Raw genomic sequence first — 22706 nt, 5'->3', positions numbered from 1 at the left:
TTAAAGGAAATAAACTGCAATCATATGTTTGGGCACATTGCATTCTCTGCTGGATTAGACAATTGTGTGCAGGCTCCTCTACAGACAAACAATGAGAGCCTCCTTTGTGATTGTTTTGGTGAAATCTGTATTTCTCCTAAAGCTACAGAGCTATGGCTCATCCGACTCTGATTTAAGCTGGGTATACACGTGCCGAGTTGAGCAGGATCCGATTTCAGTCCGTGTGTACCTCTGTTCAACAGGAGCTGGACATTAAACCGACTATTTTGACATCTGTGCCCGTTCATTTTCTGCCCAGTGGACCCTGTCAGTTCTGTGAGTGGCCCGGTGTAAATGGACTCCACTGTTTATCCTTACATCAAGCTACCTCCGATCCAACCTGTAAAAGCAAAAAAGGCGATGTCCTTTTTCCCTTTTTTTTTTTTTTTTCTAACCTCGACAGACCCAGAAGTAGACGTAAAAGGATTCAAGTGGGTTCCATGGACCTTCTGATCAGGTGCACCTGAAAAACTGACAGGCGGATCTGATCGGAATGTCCAAGGGGCCTAATGGCTTTTACACTGTTCAATCACATTCATAGTGACGGAGGTTTCCTGATTTTACACTTTCCAGAAAGAGTACAGCAGGGTTACAAAGGAAAGCCTTTTGTACATACAAGGCATTGTAGATGATGTACTTTATACACCCTCATTTTTAACCACTTTTTGCCCGGCCTATAGCAGAATGATGGTGCTTCTGTTATTTTGACTGGACGTCATACGACATCTTTTAGGATAACATGCCGGCGTTTGCCCACAGAATTGCGCAGCGTGGCGATCGGTGGTGCTGTGTGTTACTCTGACATACCGCATCTCTGATCATGGTAAGGAGCCTCTGACCGAGGCTCCTTATGTGATCAGCTGTGACCAATCACAGCGTGAACCAGGAAGTTCCACTAAATGGCTCTCCTCGGTTTGCGCTGACAGGGAGAGCCGATCAGCGTCTCTCCCTGTCAGAGGGGAGGTCTTCGATGATAATCGGCACATTGATTATCAGCGCAGCCCCCATTAGAGATGCCAATCAGCTGCCAGTCTGTGCCCCGTCAGTATTGCATGTCAGTGCCGATTAAAGTGCCAGACAGTGCCCCTAAATGTGTCAATCAGTCCACCATAAGTAATGCCTGTCAGTGCCCTTCAGGTGCCAAACAGTAATGCCTGTCAGTAGCTCCTCATCAGCACTGCCTATCCAGTGCTGCCCATCAGTGCTGGTTATCAGTGCCCATCAATGAACCCTTTCCGTGCCCGTCAGTGAAGAAAACTACATTTTATAACAAAAACAAAGAAAAACTGATAAAATGCCACCAAAAGAAAGCTCTATTTGTGGGAAGAAAATTATAAAAATTCAGTTACCAGGATCGTTGCCAGCCAGGAAATTATTATTTATGCCGATGTTTCCATTTCAGTTCAAGTCCACATCTACAAAAAATGTATCAGTTTTGGGCTGGATGGTGATGATGGCTGATGACCCCGATCACCTTGATCTCTTTCTACTCACGGACTCTGAAAAAGGTAAGGCATGCTAACGTGGTCATAACTATTAAGAAATTTGGGCATTAATTGGTCTCAAAAAAAGGAGGCTTGCCTTTCTTCACTGATGAAAAGATCAGATACAGACTTTGTTGAAATGCAAGAAAAGTGATTCTTCCCCCAGATACAATATTGATACTGCAGGCTTCCGAGTCTAGAAGAGCAAGTCCACCCCAAATCTGTGATCTTAATTTTTGTTTAAATGCTGCTCTAAATCATTCTTTTTTTCTTTTCTTTTTTTTCAAAGTCCTTTCGACTCAACAGCCATAATATCCTAATTATTTATGTTTCACGATTATGTTTTAAGGAGAAGGGGACAAATATAAACTGCAAAAGATTCTAACGCTAAAAGAAATGTAAATACAACAAAACTGCAAGAGCTCACTGGGAGACTGCCCAGTCTATGGAGTGACAGATCCCCTTCTGCTTGTCCACTTCCTAACCATGCCCCTCCATCACATTTCACTCTATCACAGGGTTAGTCATATAACCTTACAACCAAGCTCATGATTGGGTGAAATGCATTAGAGGGGTGTGGTTAAGGGGGGACAAGTTAAAGCCAATTTGTCACTTCATAGACCGTGCGTTCTTCAGGTGTGCACTTCCAGTGTTGTTGTATTTACACCTACACTGGGCAAGACTGACTCCTTGGAGGCTAGCACCTGGCAGTGTTTAGGAGTCCCCAGTCTCTATAATTGCGTTGGTTGCATGTTTGTGTGCTTTTTCCATATAGGTCACAATAATTGGTTAATTTTAACAAAAAAGCTTATTTTGCCTTTTTCCAAAAATTTTACCATAGAGAGATCCAAACTCTTGATAAAACTTTGTGGTGAATTAATAGATTTCGCCTAAGTACTTGTCTCAAAGAACAATATGTTGGGGATGTGGACAATGTTATCATAAACTGCAAGAAATGTTGAGCTGTATTTTTTATTTTTTTTATAGTGGTATGATTTATTATACATGTTTTATATAGCGCCAACAGTTTGCGCAGCGCTTAACAAAATAAAGGCAGACATTACAGTTACATTACAATTTGGTACAAGAGGAATCAGAGGGCCCTGCTCATTAGAGCTTACAATCTAAAAATTATTTATGTAAAAAAAAAAAAACAATAACCTTTTTTTTTTTTTTTCCCCCAACATCAGGAAACTCTTACAAGTTTCAGGCTGGGAACCGTTCGAATGCTATGCTGTGGTTCAAACATCTCAGTGCAGCCTGCCAAAGCAACAGACAGCAGGTAGGAGAACCTGCATTACCTGTGGGGTTAGATGGTTTAGTTGAGTAAAGCTGCACATGTAAAAACAGTTCCTAGGTAAATGCCGCTCTCCCACTCCTTGAAGTGTGTACATGCAGGAAGCACAATTGGCCACATGTAAATATGTTAAAGGATAAGTTTAGGAACTATCTGCCTGTGGGGGGCATCAGAGGACTTGACCAGTGTATGCGGTAGTTGTCAGCAGAGGGATATATGGAGTGTAGCAGGTTTGATGCTAGTGGAATAGAATTTTGTGTTTTTATATAGGGTACAAAATTTAACTTTTTGCGGCCTGTCCTCAAGGGTAGCTCTTTGCCCAAAATCCACTGTCAATTTGTCATATAGGTGTGCAGTGCTAATAGTTATGTAGGTACTGAAATAAGAACTTTAGAAATTCGGAAGATCAGTTCCTTGGAAGATGGACCCTCTAAGCATATTCTTTTGCATGCCTTCAGCTTAGCAAATTGGAGGTAGTTTGTTTGGGATTGTGCATAATGGTGTAATTGTAAATAGCTTAAAAAGATCATAGGCTTCCTGAAAGGAAGACCATATTCTAGTTCTAGCATCCACTATTTGACCAAAGTGATACAAGGCCTTTTCCCTACAGAAATGGAACATCTGCAATGTTAAACTATCAGGGATAGTATATCAGGCTATCAGGCTTCTGAAGTAAGGGGATACGACTGTTTACCATGTTTCCATAAGGTTTGCAGAAGAGACATGGGTCCCAATAAGTGTGAAATCAATATTGGTATCGCTGCTCCACAATTAAGAGTTTGGATGCATAGGGGCCAACCATAGCTTCTCTGCCTCTGTCTGGCGGTTATAAGCATGGAGGGTATACCAAGGAGCAAGGGAACGTAACAGAGCAGCCAGATAATATTAAGCAACATTTGGGAAGACAGGACCGCCCTGATCTCGGGAGGCATAAAGGACAGGATTAGCCATCCTGTGTCGGCAAACAAATTAGTTTAGAGTATTTTTTTAAGGTGAGCGGACGGGATAAGGATAGGCAGGGTCTCAAAGTAAAGAAACTTGGATAGAAATGTCATTTTAATGGTGGCCATACAGCCAAATAGGCAGAGCGTATGAGTTTTCACTTCAGAAAGGAGAGCCTCAGAGAACAGCTTTGTGTAAAGGAGGGAAATTTGCTTTGTAAAGCGTATCGTAAAAAGGTGCGAGGCAAATGCCTAAATATTTCAGTGCGAAAGACTTTTACCTGTTGGGAAACAAGTGGAATAAGTGTCATAGCGTTCGATGCCACATGTTAAAGGGAAGGGCCTCTGTTTTGGTAGTATTGATTTTATAACTAGAAAGCAGACTATTTCGATCCAGCTCTCTATGTAAGTTAGAGGGGGAGCATGTAGATAGGTGACTGAAGGATGTCATCTGCAAAAAGGGAGAAATTAAAATCTCTATTTCAGACTGGGGATGTCTTGTATGTCAGAGTTTAGTCTATTGTGGGCCACCAGAGAGTCAATGGGGGAGAGGCCACACCTGCCTTGATCGTTTGGAAATGGTGAAAGTGGAAAACATGAAGAATGGAGTTTGAACATGCTGATGGGATGCCGATCAAAGGCCTTTTCTGCATCAAGGCTGCGGAGCAATGCCTCTGTCTGATTCCTGTTTGCCACTTCGATAAGATTTATTACTTTACTGGTATTGTCATCTGCCTGGCAGAAAGGAATGAATCCTACCTGTTCTTTGTGAACTACAAACGGAAAAAAGTTTGTTTAATCTATTTGCGAGAATTTTTGTAAAACGTTTAAGATCCAAATTTAGAAGCGCAATCGGTTTGTAATTGGAGCACAATGTATTCTCTTTTCCAGGTTTAGGGATCATTGTAATAAATAGATTGCATATCTCTCGCAGCAGGGGGGTCAGCTATAAAGGAATTAGTTAACAGGGAGGTGATACGCCGGAGTAGGATGGGAAGGAGAGTTTTGTAATGGCAATAAGGCAGGCCATCAGGTAGCGAAAACCTCATCATCGGTGATATGGCTGTGTGTGACGGTGACCTCTCTGACAGATATGACTGTTTTTTCTGAAGAAGGTCAGGGGGGGGGGAATTATGAGGGATGGTGGAGTCATAGTAGTCATGAAAGGGTTGGGCTATGCAGGCAGGGTGAGAATGAAGAATGCGGTTTATTACCCGTATCGTAATATGTTTGAATAAGATGGAGTGCTTCGCCAACCTTTCCTATGTCAATGTCCTTCAGGCCTCCCCTAGTGCTGACAATGTCTCTGAGCATAGGTAGCGAGTGAGAGCTCAGTATTTGAGCTTCCAAATGCCTGAGTTTGTTTTTAAACAGTTGCCGAGCAGCTCTGGAACTTGTTTTGACTGCAGTTAAAATAGTGATACATTGACCACTGAAAACTGCTCTATGGCCTTTCCAGATAGAGGAGAGCGGCACATCAGGAGAGGCGTTTTTGCCAAATTGTTCTTGTAGGGGTTTTGGGAGCAGAAGGTGAATTTTTATCAAACGGATGGACTGTGGCCACACACCAAAAAAAGCGTGTCATTTTGTCAGTTGACAAAGCTAATGTCTTTATGATTACCTTCTTTTCTGAAAGGACTCTTACAACACCATTCCCAAACAAAACCTAGCAAGTTGGAAAATATTTTTGATCGCATGAGGTCTCTTGTTAATCCCTTTATGACCAGTGATCACTATGGCCATCGTGGGCATGTGATTGGAAACCATGCTGATTGGATCCCAATGTCCATCTGAGACATGCAACGGTTAGCGATCGCTCAGTCTCAGAATTAGAAGCAGACCTGTCTGTGACATAAACATTATCATGACAGAAAACTGTGTGAGAATAACACACAGACTGCAGGCTTCTGAGCATATAGTGATTAGTAATCAGATTTGTATCTAGAATGTTTGATTTTTATTACATTTTTATCAAACTGGGAAAAAAAGTGGTCAAATCATTTATATAAATGCCTACCTGCATATTGTTTTTTTTTTTTTTTTATCCTGTTCACTGACCTGGATCTGCGACTTTTCTATATTTTAACAGGTTCCTGCCAACTTGATGACCTTCGAGTGACCTATCCAGCATTTTTATCACGGATTTGTCTCAACTGTACGTCGGACCCTCGGGCTTGTGAGCAATGAGTCCATATATACATGTAAAGCTCCCTTACCACCTGCGGGCAGCAGCACCTTAAAGCAATGAACAAACCAGATCCAGGTTTTAGCACTGACAGCGAAGAGGACAATGAACGTGATCCACCTCTTTGCAATACATCTATAATAATCCTGCGCAGGACAAAACACGATTTTGTAGATATGGGCAGGAACAGCCATGGACCTCATTTTGAGATTGCCTATGTACATAGGCTTAGACTATTTTCTTTTTTTTCCTATTCTTAATTGTTCACTGAACCACTGCCTTAAAGACAAACTAAAAACAAAAATGTGAGTGTTGAGATATAACACCAAATAGTGTGTGTGTGTGTAAATGTGTGTGTGCGAGTCTGGGTGGATTCACTTGAGTGTATTACACAGTTCTTTGTGACTCTGTTTTGTTAAGCGTTTATTAATTGTCAAACTCACTGTTACGGGGGAAAGAAGTGTTGCCCTTCTTTGTTTTGTTTTTTATATATGTATATACAAACACAAAAATTGAGTTTTCTTTAGGAAAACCAAAACCATGAAAAAGATAGTAAGAACAGTGTTAAATTAGGGATGAGATGTAGTGTAGGGTTGAGAAATTAATGGATGGTGTTGGTGAAGGGGACATCACTTTCAAATATTAGATCAATGTGATAGGCTGATGTGTCAGACCACTTCTGGAGACGCACAAAATATGAAAACGTCTGAAGAAAGAACTGCCTATGTTGCCAGCCAACCATCCCTTCTATAAATATGAAAGGGAGAAACCAGTTGAAGGCAACACAAGCAGTTACTAGACAAATTAAATAACTTGGGTTGCCCTTGGCTGCCAATCAGATTTGATCTGTGGTATATCTATGGCAAATTAGAAAAAATGGGCAGTAATCTGGCTGCTATAAACAAACATGCAGTTTTCTCTGATGGTAGGTTTGCTTTTGTCAGAAGCACCTGGTTGGGCCATACGAATTGCCATTAAAGTGTACCTGTACATAATTTAGACATTTATGTTGTCGGTCAATATCCAGCAGCCTCATGGTGGAGTGATGATCCTAGGAAACGGTAGGCTGCCTTTGTGTCCACTCCAAAAAATGGTCACCTGTATTTGTGGTGACTACATTAGAAGAATTGTGTTTACATGGAAGATGTGCTCTAGCCCAAGCCTGATGCCTAGCTGAGTCACACAAAAGCAGCAGTATTATCTATTTTTAAATTATTTTATTTCTCTTTGGTTTTAATCTTATTTTTCTTTTACTGGTAAAGAACAACCATGCTCGATTTGCGTCTAAATGTATCACGTAACAATATCCCAATCCAATTGCAGGAAAAAACTTTTTGCAAACCCCATTGTTCTGATAGTCATTGCACACAAAATGGGAGTTTCTTCTCCCCAGCATATAATAGCTGGAAATCCGTGAGAGGTGAGCTGTGTCTGTGCTTGCTCTACCACTGGCAATGATCTTCAGGGACAACATAAATATCCTGGGTGTCTGGTATAATGATCAGCAGATTAGCATCCTTGTGACTTCAAAAACCGGACAAACTGTTAATAGAAAGAATAAATAGAGATTTCATTAGCTCTTCCGTTAGAAACTGTGTTTGCTTCAGTCTCTCTATTATGATCTCTATTATCTAGAGAAGGTTGAGGGATCCTGTTTACTGTCGGGGAGAAATTATTTGTAGAAGACAGGGATGGGTCTCAGCCCCAAGAACATTGCCTATGCAGAAAAAGCAAAGGCCAGCCTTTTGATTCAGAACCAGTTTTTGCCCATAGGGTAGCCCCCAAAAGCCCAGTCCTCTCAGGATCATTCCAGTGATGGTCACATGAGACCTTTTCATGCTAGTGAATTCATACACGTGATCCTGTCCGACAAAAGGTCCTATGGCTGAACTGCATGTCTGCAATGACCTTGGCTTCTGCACTTTAGATGCAAGCAGGGATGCATCAGTAGGTGAGTGTAGCTGACACCATTTTCTTAATTCTAAAATGCACAATCTTTTCAGGTCTGACAAAATTCTGCATCAGCACAAGATTTCTAAAAAATATTAGATGACGAATATAAATGAGGTACAGCAGTTCTCGAGAATACACTGCCAGACCAGAGTTGACCTTGCCTTATGTTGCAGATATTTAATAGGACTCCCAAACTAAGAAAAACAGTAGGGAAAGTGGTGTCCATAATTTATTCATTTATATCTCTCATTTTTCTGCTGACTCCTGGAAAATAAAAACAAGGATCCAATTGGGTGCTGAGGCCCACACCTACATTTTATATTTAATGTCTTATACCGAGAAAACTTGGGGTAATACAAAACACGATAAACACCCACAGTGATTTATGTTTCACTGTTTTGTGACAGATTGTATTTTTTAAATGTTCAGAAATTGATTTAATCTTGCTTTAGGGATGCAAATGCCCTTTGCACTATATATATTAAAGGAGGCCATCTTTCCATTAATTTAGGGAATTATGTACATTGCTTGTTTTAGTACAGGAGTGATGAGGCGCAATTTTTTGGCTTTACATTCTGACTCTTCATTGATACTGCATTTATCAGTTTACAAAGTGAGCATATTGCTTTTGATTGTATATGTGTAAAATATTGTACATTTTTTTTTTTTTTTACTAAGCAAACTTGTGACTGAAGCAAACACAGCTATTTACTTTATTGTATTTCTTTATTTTTGTCCCTATTTTTTTGTCTTTTTATAATAAGCTAAAAAATGTAATTGTGGAATGTTCTAGTACCTATTGTGCCAGTAACCATCCTTTAGGCAGAAGTTTTTGTTCAGGTTTATCTAAGCACCAGCACATGGGACTGATTTACAGAAACTGGAAAAAAAGAGAGTGTAAGTAGTTAAGCATGGCAGTTTCCCCTATTCCAGTGATGGCCAACCTTGGCACCCTAGATGTTTTGGAACTACATTTCCCATGATGCTCATGCACTCTGCAGTGTAGTTGAGCATCATGGGAAATGTTGTCCCAAAACATTTGGAGTGCCATGGCTCGCAAATCACTGCCCTATTCAGAGATGAAACCTGACTTGAGGCTGGCCACTGCTCCACTTTTATTCCAGTTTTCATCAATCGGCTCCATTAAAGATCATACTATACCCACATAAAAACTTGTAATTATCATATAGACTTATTTTCTTCTACGCATAAGACTGGACTGTAGGGTTAGCTGTAGCATAACTGAAATTACATGTTCAAAACCCTGCAATATGCGGCATTTGGTTTCAGCAGAAAATAAAATTTTCAATTCACTAGAGGTTTTATCATACAGATCAGCTAAATTTACTATATTTTTTTATTCTGACATCCATGTTTGTGATATTTTCTATGTAAAGGTCAATTCACGAAGATTGTGTGCATTTTTGTTCCTTAAAAATACTGTTGGCTTCTTACTAATGAAAGGTGTGACCTTTATATGTGCTGTTTATTGTGGGCAGGAGAAGGAGGAGCCATTCCAGGTAGAGATCATTGTCCAGGAAATAAAATGCCAATTTGTGGGCAAGAAAATCTTAAAGCAGAGTTCCAGCAATTTTATTTTTTTAAAGTGGGTAGCTACAAATACTGCAGCTGCTGACTTTTAAAATATGGACACTTGCCTGTCCAAGGTTGCCCGCGATGTCGGCACCCGAAGCCGATCTGTCCCTCGGGTGGAAGTGCCACCATCTTTGGTAAGGGAATCGCAGCCTGGTTCCCTAGTGTGCATGTGCAAGTGGCACTGCGTGAACCCACTGGTCCTTGCTGTCTTCTGGGACCTGTGGTCTCCCAGAATACAGCGGGGGGGACGAGGCATCAGACATGGTGTAAATATCCTGCAAGTGGGAGCAAATACCTGGATTAGACAGGTATCTGCTCTACCCTGAAAGGTGCTAAATGTGACACCGGAGGGGGGGAAGATTCCGAAAAGCAGAAGTTCAATTTTTGGGTGGAACTAAGCTTTAAGAACTAATGCACACTGGACATATGTCCAGCTTTTCTCCCGCATTTTCTTCAGGCGGGAGAAAAGCAGCGTAAAAAACATGCCTAATGCGTTTTGCAAATGCATTTAGGCGTGTCAAGTGTGTTGGGCTTTTATTCCATTGGCCAGAATATTAAAGTAGATAATCGCCCTAAAACTAGAATTGGTAAATCTACAGGCATCCACAATCTAGGGCTAATCTATCTAGCCCTGTAATGAAGAAATTGCTATACATACCTTTTCTGAAGCCTCTCCAGTGATAGAAGCTCTGTGCCGGTAACAGCCGACAAAGGCTGTTTATTTACTGGGAAGTGACATCCCTCATAGAGTGCCTAGGAGTCTTCCATTGTCAGCTGCCGCCTCTGCACACGCCTGCACAGAGAAGCCACCACTGACGGCTCAGCGTGGGACCGGAGCGACTTAAAAAAATGTATGTATAGCAATTTATTCTTTACAGGTTTAGATAGGTTAGTCTTGGATCACGGATGTAAATGTACAGATTTTAGTTTTAGGGTGAACTTATACTTTAATTCTAGCCATTGAAATGAACAAACTCTAACGTTTAGGAATGTTTAGTTGCATTGGGTGTTTTTTTTTTTGTTTGTTTTTTTTCTGCCGATAGCTCCTCTCCTGGACATGCAAGTGATTTATTTTTTATACCTCTATATATGCCTATGTGTGACACATAGGCTAAGGTGGAGGGGCGCTTAGAGGTAGAAAGAAACCAAAATGCTCTTAAAAGTATAACAAATCCAGAACTATGTGATGTCTGTGTTATTAAATTTAATGAGTAATGGTGTAGACATAAATCATGCGTTAGTGATTTGACCCTTATATCACATTTTCAAAACAGGGAACGAAACTTGCATTCCTAAGCTTTTTAATACTGTCCTACTGTTGTGATATGGCACTTACAGTTTAACATTTTCAGTTAACTAGTTCCAACAAATTAAAGCCCGACTCCAGCCATTTTTCGTTTTGTTTTGAATAGAGTGGAGAGGATTTTACATTTCTCTCTGTGAGTGTTTCCTTCAATTCCTGCCTGACATCAGGGCATTGGGAGGGTTGTCGCTACAGCAGAAGAGCTCAACCAGTTTTAAAAACATTTCCAACAATTGTAACACTTCACCACTCTGCAAAAGATATGTTTTTGTCTTTGTCCCATTGGAGAGATTTTCCGTTGCTCCTGGTCTCCAGCTGGGATACAGGCAGCTGGTACTGCTGAAAGGAATGGGGTCAAATTCATAGTGTAGGATATACATTTTTCCAATCGTAGTGCTTTCATTGGGGGAGAATGTATTCTAGGAACACATTGTGCCCTTTCTAATGACTTGCATTCATCTTAAAGGTCATATTTTGTACATTTAAGGCAGAGAATTTCATAGAGAATGTCATGCAACTATAGAAAGACAGAAGAGTGTATAGGATTGTGAGTGTGAAATGATGGGGACCTGATGCTTGAAGAGAAAGGGAGCAGGCAGTGACCATGCCATAGGGCGTTGAGCTTGCTCCATCTGCTTGGTGAGAGGGAACCTGGTTGACACCAGTGCCTTATCCAGTTTACTGTACAGGGTGACATCAGTCATTTGGTTAACTTGCTTCATTATGCATTGATCAAGATTATTTTGGTTCCTTATAGGCATGTCCACCCAAAACCAATATATTAAATGATGGCAGGTTTAATACCTTGGTTGGCTTTTCTTCATTCTCTAGCGGTGCAATCTCTGCATCTAATTTCCTGGTTCCACTCACCTGTTAAAGCCATTGCAAATGGGGAATACAGTTTTCCCATTCATGATTGCACTGAACTGGGGAATCTTTTCAGAAATTCCACTGCTGGAGTTGGAGAGAAAAATCATGGAGTGTTTTAATCAACCTGCAACCCCAGAAAACTAAAATCAGTTTGGGGGTGGACTGACTTTAAAAAAAAAAAAAAAAAAATTCATTACAATGGTGCAGTGATGAAATGTGTGTAAGAATTGCTGTTAATATTAGTCATATTTTTTCAATTAAAAGAAAAGTGGGAAATATGTACAAGCAGCACACTGATGTCTGCATAAATCATCCATTGTTTTACATCATTCAGTCCTTTTATGAGTATTTGTGTCCTTGGCAGCTGTTTAATGTGGGGATGTTGCATTATGACCTCTTGTAGTGATGTGCTAATCCCCAGGTTCACATTTTCTTTCAATATATTTGTGTGTGAGCACTTTTAAGAATGTGTATATGTTAAAATATGCTGTCTTGGAGTTATTTCCTACTGAAAATGAAAATTAAAAGAAAAAAAAATGGCTTCTTGTGCTTTTTTTTTTATGTAGATCATTTTAGTATTAAAACTTTTGCAAGCTCATTTTAAACCAGACCTCCTTTTGATTCCAGCTTTCTAAAAATGATCAATACTTTTCTCTTCTCTTGTAATTCCTGCTCTGTGATCCTGCTATAGGTCAGCCACACAATCTCTGATGATTAGCATTGACCTGCAATGGAGTAAGAATTCCAGGACTTATTTTAACTAATAACCTAACCATAAGGTTTGTTCTTTTGTAGAAAACTGGTTACAGGGACATGTCCAAAGGGTAGTGATAAATAACATGTACTCGGACTGGTCTGGAGGGGGATACCCCAATGCTCTGTCTTGGGACCAATTCTGTTTAGTTCATAAATGACAAACCCGTCTTAAAGCCAAGGGAGTCTCTATTGTCTTCCATAAAATTCTCCCTATTGAACTGCTGGACCATTTAGCAGACCCACAGGGAAGGTACGTCTTTGTAGTTCTCATTGTGGGGAACTAAATTTACAGTAGCCAACATCGCCTTGCAGTCCTCCATATCATTTCTTAAACTAAGGGGCTTGAAACGTGCGCTCTACGATTACCATCTCCTTGATGTCTGGAGGGTATTGTACCCTAAATATCGGCACTACACTCACTCATGTACACCAATCTTATAGCTTTATCGATTATTCCTAATAGATCATAGCTGTTTAGACTGGTGGGAGTGGGAGCAAACGCCTGGATTACACAGATATCTGCCCCCCCCCCCCCAAAAGGTGCCAAATGTACCATTATGGGGTGGAACTTTTGTTGTACAAGACTGTCTCCCAGGGGCAATCCTAGATCGTTTCAGCATTGAAATCTCCCCCTAGGGGTATATATGTAGATGGGAATATAATACCTCAGCACCTGTGAACTGTTGCTCTGTAGTCCATAAGTGGATTCTGGTTCTGAAGCTTCAACACTTCATAGCTTGGTTATCTGTTTTATACCATCTTTGTGTGGCGTTTGCCTTGCCCCTGTTTGGAAACTATCCGATCATTATCCATTTGTGCCAGCAGAGTTGGCTGCCTCTTGGTCACCCATATGCAGTCTATTGGAATTATTCCATCTTTTGGATACTCTTGGTGAATTTCTCTGCTATTGGATATTTGTACACAAGGCCTAGTCTACTACAAGACAGTGGGATCTGTTTTCTCTCGCTATCTTTTGAACCTTGAACGTGTCCCGATTAAGCCCAACGGTGAAACGCGTTGACACACAAGGGCTCACTGTACAATTTGTATCATTTTATGATTTAAAAAAAATTGAATGTTCTGTTTATATCCTGTAATTTTCCCAATAAATTATTTTTTCAACTTCTCCATTGTTTTCTATGCCTCTAAAGTCCGGCCTATGGTTACTCTTTGAGTACCCTTTTTTCTTGTTCCCACTTAAACTTACAGTTGAGTGCTTCCTCCTCTATTTTCATTGGGCCATGAATCTTCTCTGTCTGCCAGAATCCACATAAATGGCTCATTATCTCGAGTGCTCACTATACACAATGGGACGAGACAAGGCTGTCCTCTGTCTCCCCTCCTCTACGTCCTTGTTATGGAACATCTAGCCGTTGCCCTGTGGAATAACCCTAAAATAAGGGGTATTGCAGTGGGCCCTATCCATACTAAACTGGCCCTCTTTGCACACGACCTGCTACTGACCCAACCACAAGTATCAATGCCCTCAATACTGTAGGAGTTTCATAAGTTCAGAGTAGTGAGCAACTTTAAAGTGGACCACGGCAAATTGGAAATTGGTCCTACAAACAACTCTTGACTACATTCCCAATATCCAAAAAACACATGACAACATCTGAATAGTTGGTACCGTATATAAAGACACTAATATACAAGAAAATATATAAAGTTTGAAAAAGAAATGTGTTTGTGTATGTATATATAATATATATTAGGGCTGTTGCAGATTTAAATTTTCGTGTTCGATTAAAAAATTTTTTAATCGATCGACTAATTTCGATTAATTATAACACACATTCATTTTTCGGATCGGGACCATATATAGTCCCCACTATAATATCCAGACATCTCCCCTCCACTGTAATATCCACAGACATCTCACCCCCACTGTGATATCCACTGTGATATCCACAGACATCTCCCCCCCACTGTAATATCCACAGACATCTCCCCCCACTGTAATATCCACAGACCTCTCCCCCCCCACTGTAATATCCACAGACATCCCCCCCCCCCCACTGTAATATCCACAGACATCTCCCCCCACTGTAATATCCACAGACATCTCCCCCCCCCCTCGTATAGGAAGATTAGTGCTTGCTTAGTCTTACCAGAGAAGCAGGTGATGACGTTGACGCACCGCTCATCGGGTGGACCAAGATGGCTGCTGCTCCGGGAGCTAGGCCAAAGCCGCAGCCTTTCCTATGGCCGAGGCAGCAGCGAAGCTCCGGATCACGTGGTGTGCCGATCCGCATATGGTGACCCGTTCAGATCACAGATCATTTACAATCCATTGCACCACTAGTACCGATCAAAAGAATTTTGATCGATCAAAAAAATTAAGGATTAATCAAGGAAATAATCTTTCATTTCCACAGCCATTTTATATATATATATATATATAATACACACAGTTGTGCTCATAAGTTTACATACCCTGGCTGAAGTTATGATTTCTTGGCCATTTCTCAGAGAATATGAATGATGGCACAAAAACTTATTTCACTCATGATTAGTGTTTGGCTGAAACCATTTATTATCAATCAACTGTGTTTACTGTTTTTTAAATCCTAATCACAACAGAAACTAGCCAAATGACCCATTTAAAAGTTTACATACCCCAGTTCTTAATACTGTGTATTGCCCCCTTTAACATCAATGATAGCTTGAAGTCTTTTTTGTGGTGTTTGTGGATGAGGCTCTTTATCTTCAGATGGTAAAGCTGCCCAATCCTCTTGGCAAAAAGTCTCCAGTTTCTGTTAATTCTTGTGCTGTCTTCAATGAACTGCACATTTGAGATCTCCCCAGAGAGGCTCCATGATGATGTCAGGAGATTGAGATGGCCACTCCAGAACCTTCACTCTATTCTACTGTAGACAATGACAGGTCGACTTGGCCTTGTGATTTGGATCATTGTCATGTTGGAATGTCCAAGTAGGTCCCATGCGCAGCTTCCTGGCTGATGAATGCAAATGTTCCTCCAGTATTTTTTGATAACATACTGCATTCATCTTCTCATCAATTTTAATCAAATTTGTTGTACCTTTTTTGTAGCTCACACATCCCCAAAACATCAGTGATCTACCTCCGTGTTTCACAGTAGGAATGCTGTACCTTTCATCATAGGCTTTGTTGACTTTTATGGTTGTGGCCAAAAAGCTAAATTCTGGTCTCATCACTCCAAATGACTGTGCCAGAAGGTTTGAGGCTTGTCTGTTTTTTGGCATATTGTAAGTGGGATACTTTGTGGCATTTGCATAGTAATGGCTTTCTTCTGGCGACTTGACCATGCAGCCATTCTTTCTTTAAGTGCCTCGTTATGGTGCATCTTGAAACGGCTACACCATGTTTTCAGAGTCCTGTATTTCACCTGAAATGTGTAGTTTTTTTCTTTGCATCCCGAACAATTTTCCTGGCAGTTGTGGCTGAAATTTTAGTTGGTCTACCTGACTGTGGTTTGCTTTCAACAGAACCCCTCATTTTTCCACTGCTTGATTAGAGTTTGAACACTGCTGATTGGCATTCTCAATTCCGTATATCTTTTTTATCTCTTTCTTCTTTTATACAGTTCAACTACCTTTTTCTGCAGATCCTTTGACAATTCTTTTGCTTTTCCCAAAACTCAGAATCCAGAAACGTCAGTGCAGCACTGGATGAAAGATGCAAGGGTCTGTCAGGAGTCCATTGACCTTTTATTTATGTGTGTGTGTGTGTGTGTGTAATATATATATATATATACACACACATTACACGCAAACAGATCACAGGTGAGGATGGTTACCTTTTAATAGCCATTCAAACCCTTGTTTGTGTCAACTTGTGTGCATGTTAGGCCAAAATCACCAGGGTATGTCAACTTTTGATCAGGGTCATTTGGGTAGCTTCTGTTGTCATAATTTAAAAATATTAAACACAGTTGATTGCTAATAAATTGGCTTGAGCCAAACACTAACCATGAGTGGAAAGTTTTTTTTTTATTATTCATATTCTCTGAAAAATGGCCAAGAAATCATAAATTCTGTCAGGGTATGTAAACTTATGAGCACAACTGTATGTATGTATAATTATATATAATGTGTCCACATGCAATCCAAAATTAATATGCAAATTCTTGTGATAAACGTTAATTAGTACACTCCAGGATCCGTGCCGCACATTAAAGTGGAGTTCCACCCATAAATATAACATTACATCAGTAGTTTTAAAAAAATGTCAGTCCTTTAAGAAAACATATTTTTTTTTTTTAGATGCCTTCAAAGTGTTGTTGCTAGGCAGAATAGTTAATCTTCCCACTTCCTGCACCTAGGTGCTTAAGCTTCCTAACCTACACCGCACAGACTCCTGGGAATGTAGTGGGTGTAACTTTCCAGGAGTCTGTGAGCTCCCCAGTCTCGAAGAATCATGTGACTTGGACAGTACAGGTGCTGAAACCTATTACACTGCTTGTGCGAGATCTGCAAGGCTGAAATCCAGGAAGTCATACAGTCTGGCTTCATGATGCCCACACTTAAGATGGCCCCAGTCAATTTCTATTTTATAAAGTGTCTAAATGCTGTAACAACCTAACAAAACGGACCTTAGTTTACAGACTAACTTTACTAGAATACATTAAGCATGTGTATTACAGGGGTATTTATATATAAAAAGTGAAATTGTGGCCGGAACTCCGCTTTAATATTGCGAGTGTGTGATTTAAAGAAAAAGCTATTGCACCTTTTGAGTGCAATGCCTGCTCACCTCATCTATAGACCCCCTTGGGTCAAATCATGCTTTAATGATGTGAACAAAAGATCAACTACTTTGGAACGGACTGTTCGCTGTTAATGGATCCTGTATACAAAATGTAAAATTCCCTCATGTTTTTTTAGCAACAAAAAACCCCCTCGAAGACCATAATTAGAAGGGTCGAAACACGTAGGAGTATTATGTGGATGACCACGTTGTAGTCAAATGCCAACGTGTGCCATACAAATGTGTGGTTTTATCATGATTGATGGGTAATGTTGTTTTCATGTGAATGCCGGAGCTAATTTTTTTACAACTTTCATGAATTTGTAAATTTGCTTTTTGATAAAAATAAAATAATTTTGATTAAACTTAAATAATTTCTTGGCTGCTAAAAAAACCCCTGTGAGGGAATTTTCTATTTTGTATAGTGTTCGGGGGCCTGCAGCATCAGTAGCTCATTTACATGTTATTCCTTGCTATGGATCCTGTATATTCCTCTGTATACCTTGAAACACACTTCTTTAGGGCCAAATGCTCAAAGCAAATGAAAAAGTGTCATCACGCAAGATTGTAAAAACAATACTTGTTTATTTAAACATAAAATATTCCATTCACATTTTGCATCTCTTGTACAATGTTTTGACGCTCATATACCGTGCTTCCAAGGATACGAGCCATCGGAAGTGACATCATCAGCTCCTCCCGACGCATTGTCACATGACTTTCTCAAGGGAATAGATCCTAGTGACGAGCGTTATGGAATGTGAGACATGATTTGTGTATCAGTTGCCATTGTGGCAGGTGAGTAATTGGATCATCTTGCTATTGCTGATGCAGAACAAGATCGATAAAATGACCATAAATTATTATTACTTTAACATTATAATGATGGTTAAAAAAAATTATTGCAGTAAAAACGATCTCTAAATTAGGCTTGTCCTATTCCAAACCGCTCTGGGCAATTTAAACTCAATGGCCTCCTATTAATAGATAGGACATGCCTATATATATTGTGTGTGTATTAGTTAAGGAACATATTGTTACATTTATAAATATATAGGGCCTATTCCTATAGAAACTTTCTAGAGAAACCCTCTGGTGGATGTAGCTTATAATTGCACTTATCACCCAGAATCCTACATAAAATACTGCCATCTCGTGGAATGTTAAATGGTCACGGGAATAAATGGATTTTTTGCAGATAAAATGTAGTAATCGGAAATTAAGCGATTCAAGTCAAAATCAATATTCATTTTAAAAGGAGAGAAAGTGTTGTTTACAAATCCATGCGGATTCACTTTTTAACTTTTACTTTACTTCCCCTCCAATGGGGTTTGTACTTTTCTATAGCCTGAAGGGTCTTTATCATGACATAGTGCAAAGTGTCTAGAGACACTATGGGGGTTATTTACTAAAGGAAAATCCACTTTGCACTACAAGTGCAAAGTGCACTTGAAATTGCACTTGGAAGTTCAGTCGCTGTAAATCTGAGGGGTAGATCTGAAATGAGGGAAAGCTCTGCTGATTTTTTCATCCAATAAAATAAAATGCTGTTTATTTTCCTTGCGTGTCCCCCCTCGGATCTACAGCGACTGCCCTTTCAGAAGTTTACCGCACGCATGCGTGGAAGTGACGTCATCGCCGCTCCAGCCAATCACAGCGCTGGAGCGTCGATACCCGGAAGACACGCCGAGGAAAGATGACATCTCCCTTGGTGTGGACCAGGTAAGTTCCCCTAACCTTGTTCCAAGGTAAGTATTTTATAATGAGCTAGTATGTGGTGCATACTGGCTCATTATGGCTTTTGCTTTATAGGTATGAAAAAAAAACACCTGCGGCTTTACTACCGCTTTAATTGAATATTTAATTGAATATTCCATTTTAGTGGTGTTGGAAATACATTTTACAGATTTTTGGCCATTAAGGTTCCTATTCTTACAGGCATAGCATCTTTTGCAGTTAAAGAATCCTTTTCACAGAAAAAAGGTAAATTATTCTGATTTCGATGGGGGATCTGGTAAATTTTTTGTTTATTACGCAAGAATTTTTAATAAGTATTATAATTTGTATTTACTATTCTGTTAATTTAATGATAATTTATGGTTATTTTTATCGATATTCTGTATTAATGACGGCAAGATAATCCAATGACTCACCTGTCATTGCATAGGGATACACAAATCATGGCTCATATTCCATGGTGGCACTCTTCCCTTGAGAAAGTCACATGACCTGAGACGCAACGCGTTGGAAAGAGCCGGTGATGTCACTTCTAGTGGCTCGTAGCCTCTGAAGCACGATGAGTAGAGCAGCTGTCTAAGAGCGTTATACTATAACAGGTATTGTGCAAGATATGCAAAATGTGAGTGGATTATTTTATGCTTAAAGCGGTAGTTCACCCTCCTTCACCCCATTATTCCATTACTTTCGGCATCGTAGCGCGAGCTACGGTATGCCGGTCCTAAATTTTTAATCCCCGTACTCACTGTGCTATTGTTGATTGAAGAATCCGACTCCCGCGGGGAATGGGCGTGCCTATGGAGAGGGAGGATGATTGACGGCCGGCTCTGGCACGTCACGCTCCCCGAAGACAGCCGGAGTAGGTCTCGGCTATTCACAGCGCCTGCGCACAGGCGCCGTGAATAGCCAAGCCTATTTCGGCTATTTCCGGAGAAGCGTGACGTGCCAGGGCCGGCCGTCAATCACCTTCTCTCACCATAGAAACGCCCATTCCCCGGATTCTTCAATCAACAATAGCACAGTGAGTACGGGGATTAAAAATTTAGGACCGGCATACCGTAGCTCGCGCTACGATGCCGAAAGTAATGGAATAATAAAAAAAAACATTTTTTTTTTTTTTAACAGGGTGAACCCCCGCTTTAAACAGACATTGCTTTTTTGTTTGCTTTGAACATTTCACCCTAAGAAGTCGGGTTCCAAGGTGTACAGAGGAATATACAGGATCCATTAACAGCAGATGGTCCGTTCCAATGTGGTTGATCTTTTATTTACCTCATTAAAGCGTGATTTGACCCAAGGGGGACTATAGATAAGGTGAGCAGGCATTGCACTCAGGTGGCGGTGATAGCTTTTCTTCAAATCACACACTCGCAATATTGTGTGGCCTGGATCCTGGAGTACACTAATTAAAGTTTCACAGAAGAATTTGCATGTTAATTTGGGATTGTGTGTGTGTGTATGTATGTGTATATATATGTGTATGTATGTGTGTGTATATATATATATATATATATATATATATATATATATATATACACACACACACACACACAATAAGTGTGTGTGTGTATCACAAAAGTTAGTACACCCCTCACATTTTTGTAAATATTTTATTATACCTTTTCATGTATCAACACTGAAGAAATTATACTTTTCTACAATGAAAAGTAGTAAGTGTACAGCTTGTATAACAGTGTAAATTTCCTGTCCCCTCAAAATAACTCAACGCACAGCCATTAATGTCTAAACCACTGGCAACAAAAGTGAGTACACCAAATTGGGCCCAATTAGACATTTTCCCTCTCCGGTGTCTTATGACTCGTTACAAGGTCTCGGGTGTGTTAAATTTGGTGTCATCACTGTCATACTGGTCACTGGAAATCCAACATGGCACCTCAGGGCAAATTACTCCCCGAGGATCTAAAAAAAATTATTGTTGCTCTACCTCAGGAATATGCAATTAGCTGACCTCCAGTTGTTGCAAAACTATAAGTCCCATCATGCCTCTGGGTGTCATGCTTGTGGCTATCGGTCTTGCTATGCCTCATGGGACTTGTAGTTCTGCAACAGCTGGAGGCCCACTGATTGCATATCCCTGATCTACATAAAGAAGGCCTGGGCTATAAGAAGATTGCCAAGACCCTGAAACTGAGCTGAACAGGTGCTCAGCATCATATTTAGAGGTTGTCTTTGGGAAATATGCATACGAGTGCTGCCAGCATTGCTGCAGAGATCAGCTTGTCAGTGCTCAGACCATCCGCCACACACTGCATCAAATTGGTCCGCATGGCTGTCGTCTTAGAAGAAAGCCTCTTCTAAAGAAAGCCTGCAAACTGTTTGCTAAAGACAAGCAGACTAAGGACATGGATTACTGGAACCATGTCCTGTGGTCTGATGAGACCAAGATCAACTTATTTGGTTCAGATGGTGTCAAACTTCTGTGTCGGTAACCAGGTAAGGAGTACAAAGACAAATGTGTCTTGCCTACAGTCAAGCATGGTGGTGGGAGTGCCATGGTCTGGGGCTGCATGAGTGTTGCCGGCACTGGGGAGCTACAGTTTAAGTAAACCATGAACGCCAACATGTACTTTGACATACTGAAGCAGAGCATGATCCCCTCCCTTCGGAGACTGGGCCGCAGGGCAGTATAGGATGCATTAAGGTGAAAAAACACGAGGGTTTACAACCCCTTTAAGGCAGTGCTGGAAATTAATGGTGGCCACACAAAATATTGACACTTTGGGCCCAATTTGGACATTTTCACTTAGGTGGTACTCACTTTTGTTGCCAGCGGTTTAGACATTAATGGCTGTGTGTTGAGTTATTTTGAGGGGACAGAAAATGTACACTGTTATACAAGCTGTACACTCACTACATTACATTGTAGCAAAGTGTAATTTCTTCAGTGTTGTCACATAAAAAGATATAATAAAATATTTACAAAAATGTGAGGGGTGTACTCACTTTTGTGAGATACTGAATATACTTTGCACATTTCTTTTTCAAACACTATTTACCAATTTTTCGGTATGTTGGTGTCTTTTTTTTTTTTTTTTTTTTTTATATGGTACCATTTATTCACACAATGTCATTATGTGTTTTTGGATATTTGAATTGATTCACAATTTGTAAGGATTAGTGCACTATTATTCTTATCACATATCTTAAATTGGAGGTTCACCCTATAAAAAATTTCTAACACTACATCCAGCACCGTGTTGCATATAAAATGACACTCACCTTTATTTTTTGCTGTAGATATCGTTTACCCATGGAATTCAACGCGGCTTCCGGGTAGGGAGGCGCACACAGCGCGTCACGACTTCCCGAAGGAAGCTTGGCTCTATTCTGGGCCAGTGCGCAGGCGCCGAATAGAGCTGAGCTGACCCGAGCTTCCTTCGGGAAGTCATGACACGCTGTGTGCGCCGTCGTTTAGCATGTCAATCAATTGGCATGACAATAGGAACGCCCACTCCCGCGGGATTCCCTACCCGGAAGCCGCGGTGAATTCCACGGGTAAACGATATCTACGGCAAAAAATAAATAAAGGTGAGTGTCATTTTATATGCAGCATGGTGCTGGATGTAGTGTTAGAAATTTTTTATAGGGTGAACCTCCACTTTAAATACACTAGAAAATCTAAAAGAGCACTGTGGATTTTGAAGGTGCTGAAGGACGGACAGGCTAAAATCACTTTGTTTTACAAACTTTATTAGCATTGGTGTAAAAACCCCATGTATTCACAATTAAAATAAAGGTTTAACACGAATAAGAATCCCACTTTGCTGTAGCGTTACTCATATCACATAGAAAG

General features: G+C 40.4%; 1 protein-coding gene across 1 annotated transcript in view; it reads left to right on the top strand.

The window, feature by feature from the left end:
- Positions 1-6248, top strand: part of RALGPS2 (Ral GEF with PH domain and SH3 binding motif 2) — a 281112-nt gene extending 274864 nt beyond the window's left edge. Inside the window, exons 20-22 of the mRNA XM_040360339.1 lie at positions 1442-1547; positions 2714-2805; positions 5851-6248. Of these exons, the coding sequence (XP_040216273.1) occupies positions 1442-1547; positions 2714-2805; positions 5851-5880 (228 nt within the window). The 3' untranslated portion in view covers positions 5881-6248. The remainder of the gene's footprint in view (positions 1-1441; positions 1548-2713; positions 2806-5850) is intronic.
- Positions 6249-22706: the final 16458 nt, after the last annotated feature.

This window comes from Rana temporaria, chromosome 7, assembly GCF_905171775.1.
Source record: "Rana temporaria chromosome 7, aRanTem1.1, whole genome shotgun sequence".
Lineage (NCBI taxonomy): Eukaryota > Metazoa > Chordata > Amphibia > Anura > Ranidae > Rana > Rana temporaria.
Note: the sequence above shows the minus strand (reverse complement) of the source record. Positions and strands in the feature narration are given on the sequence as shown.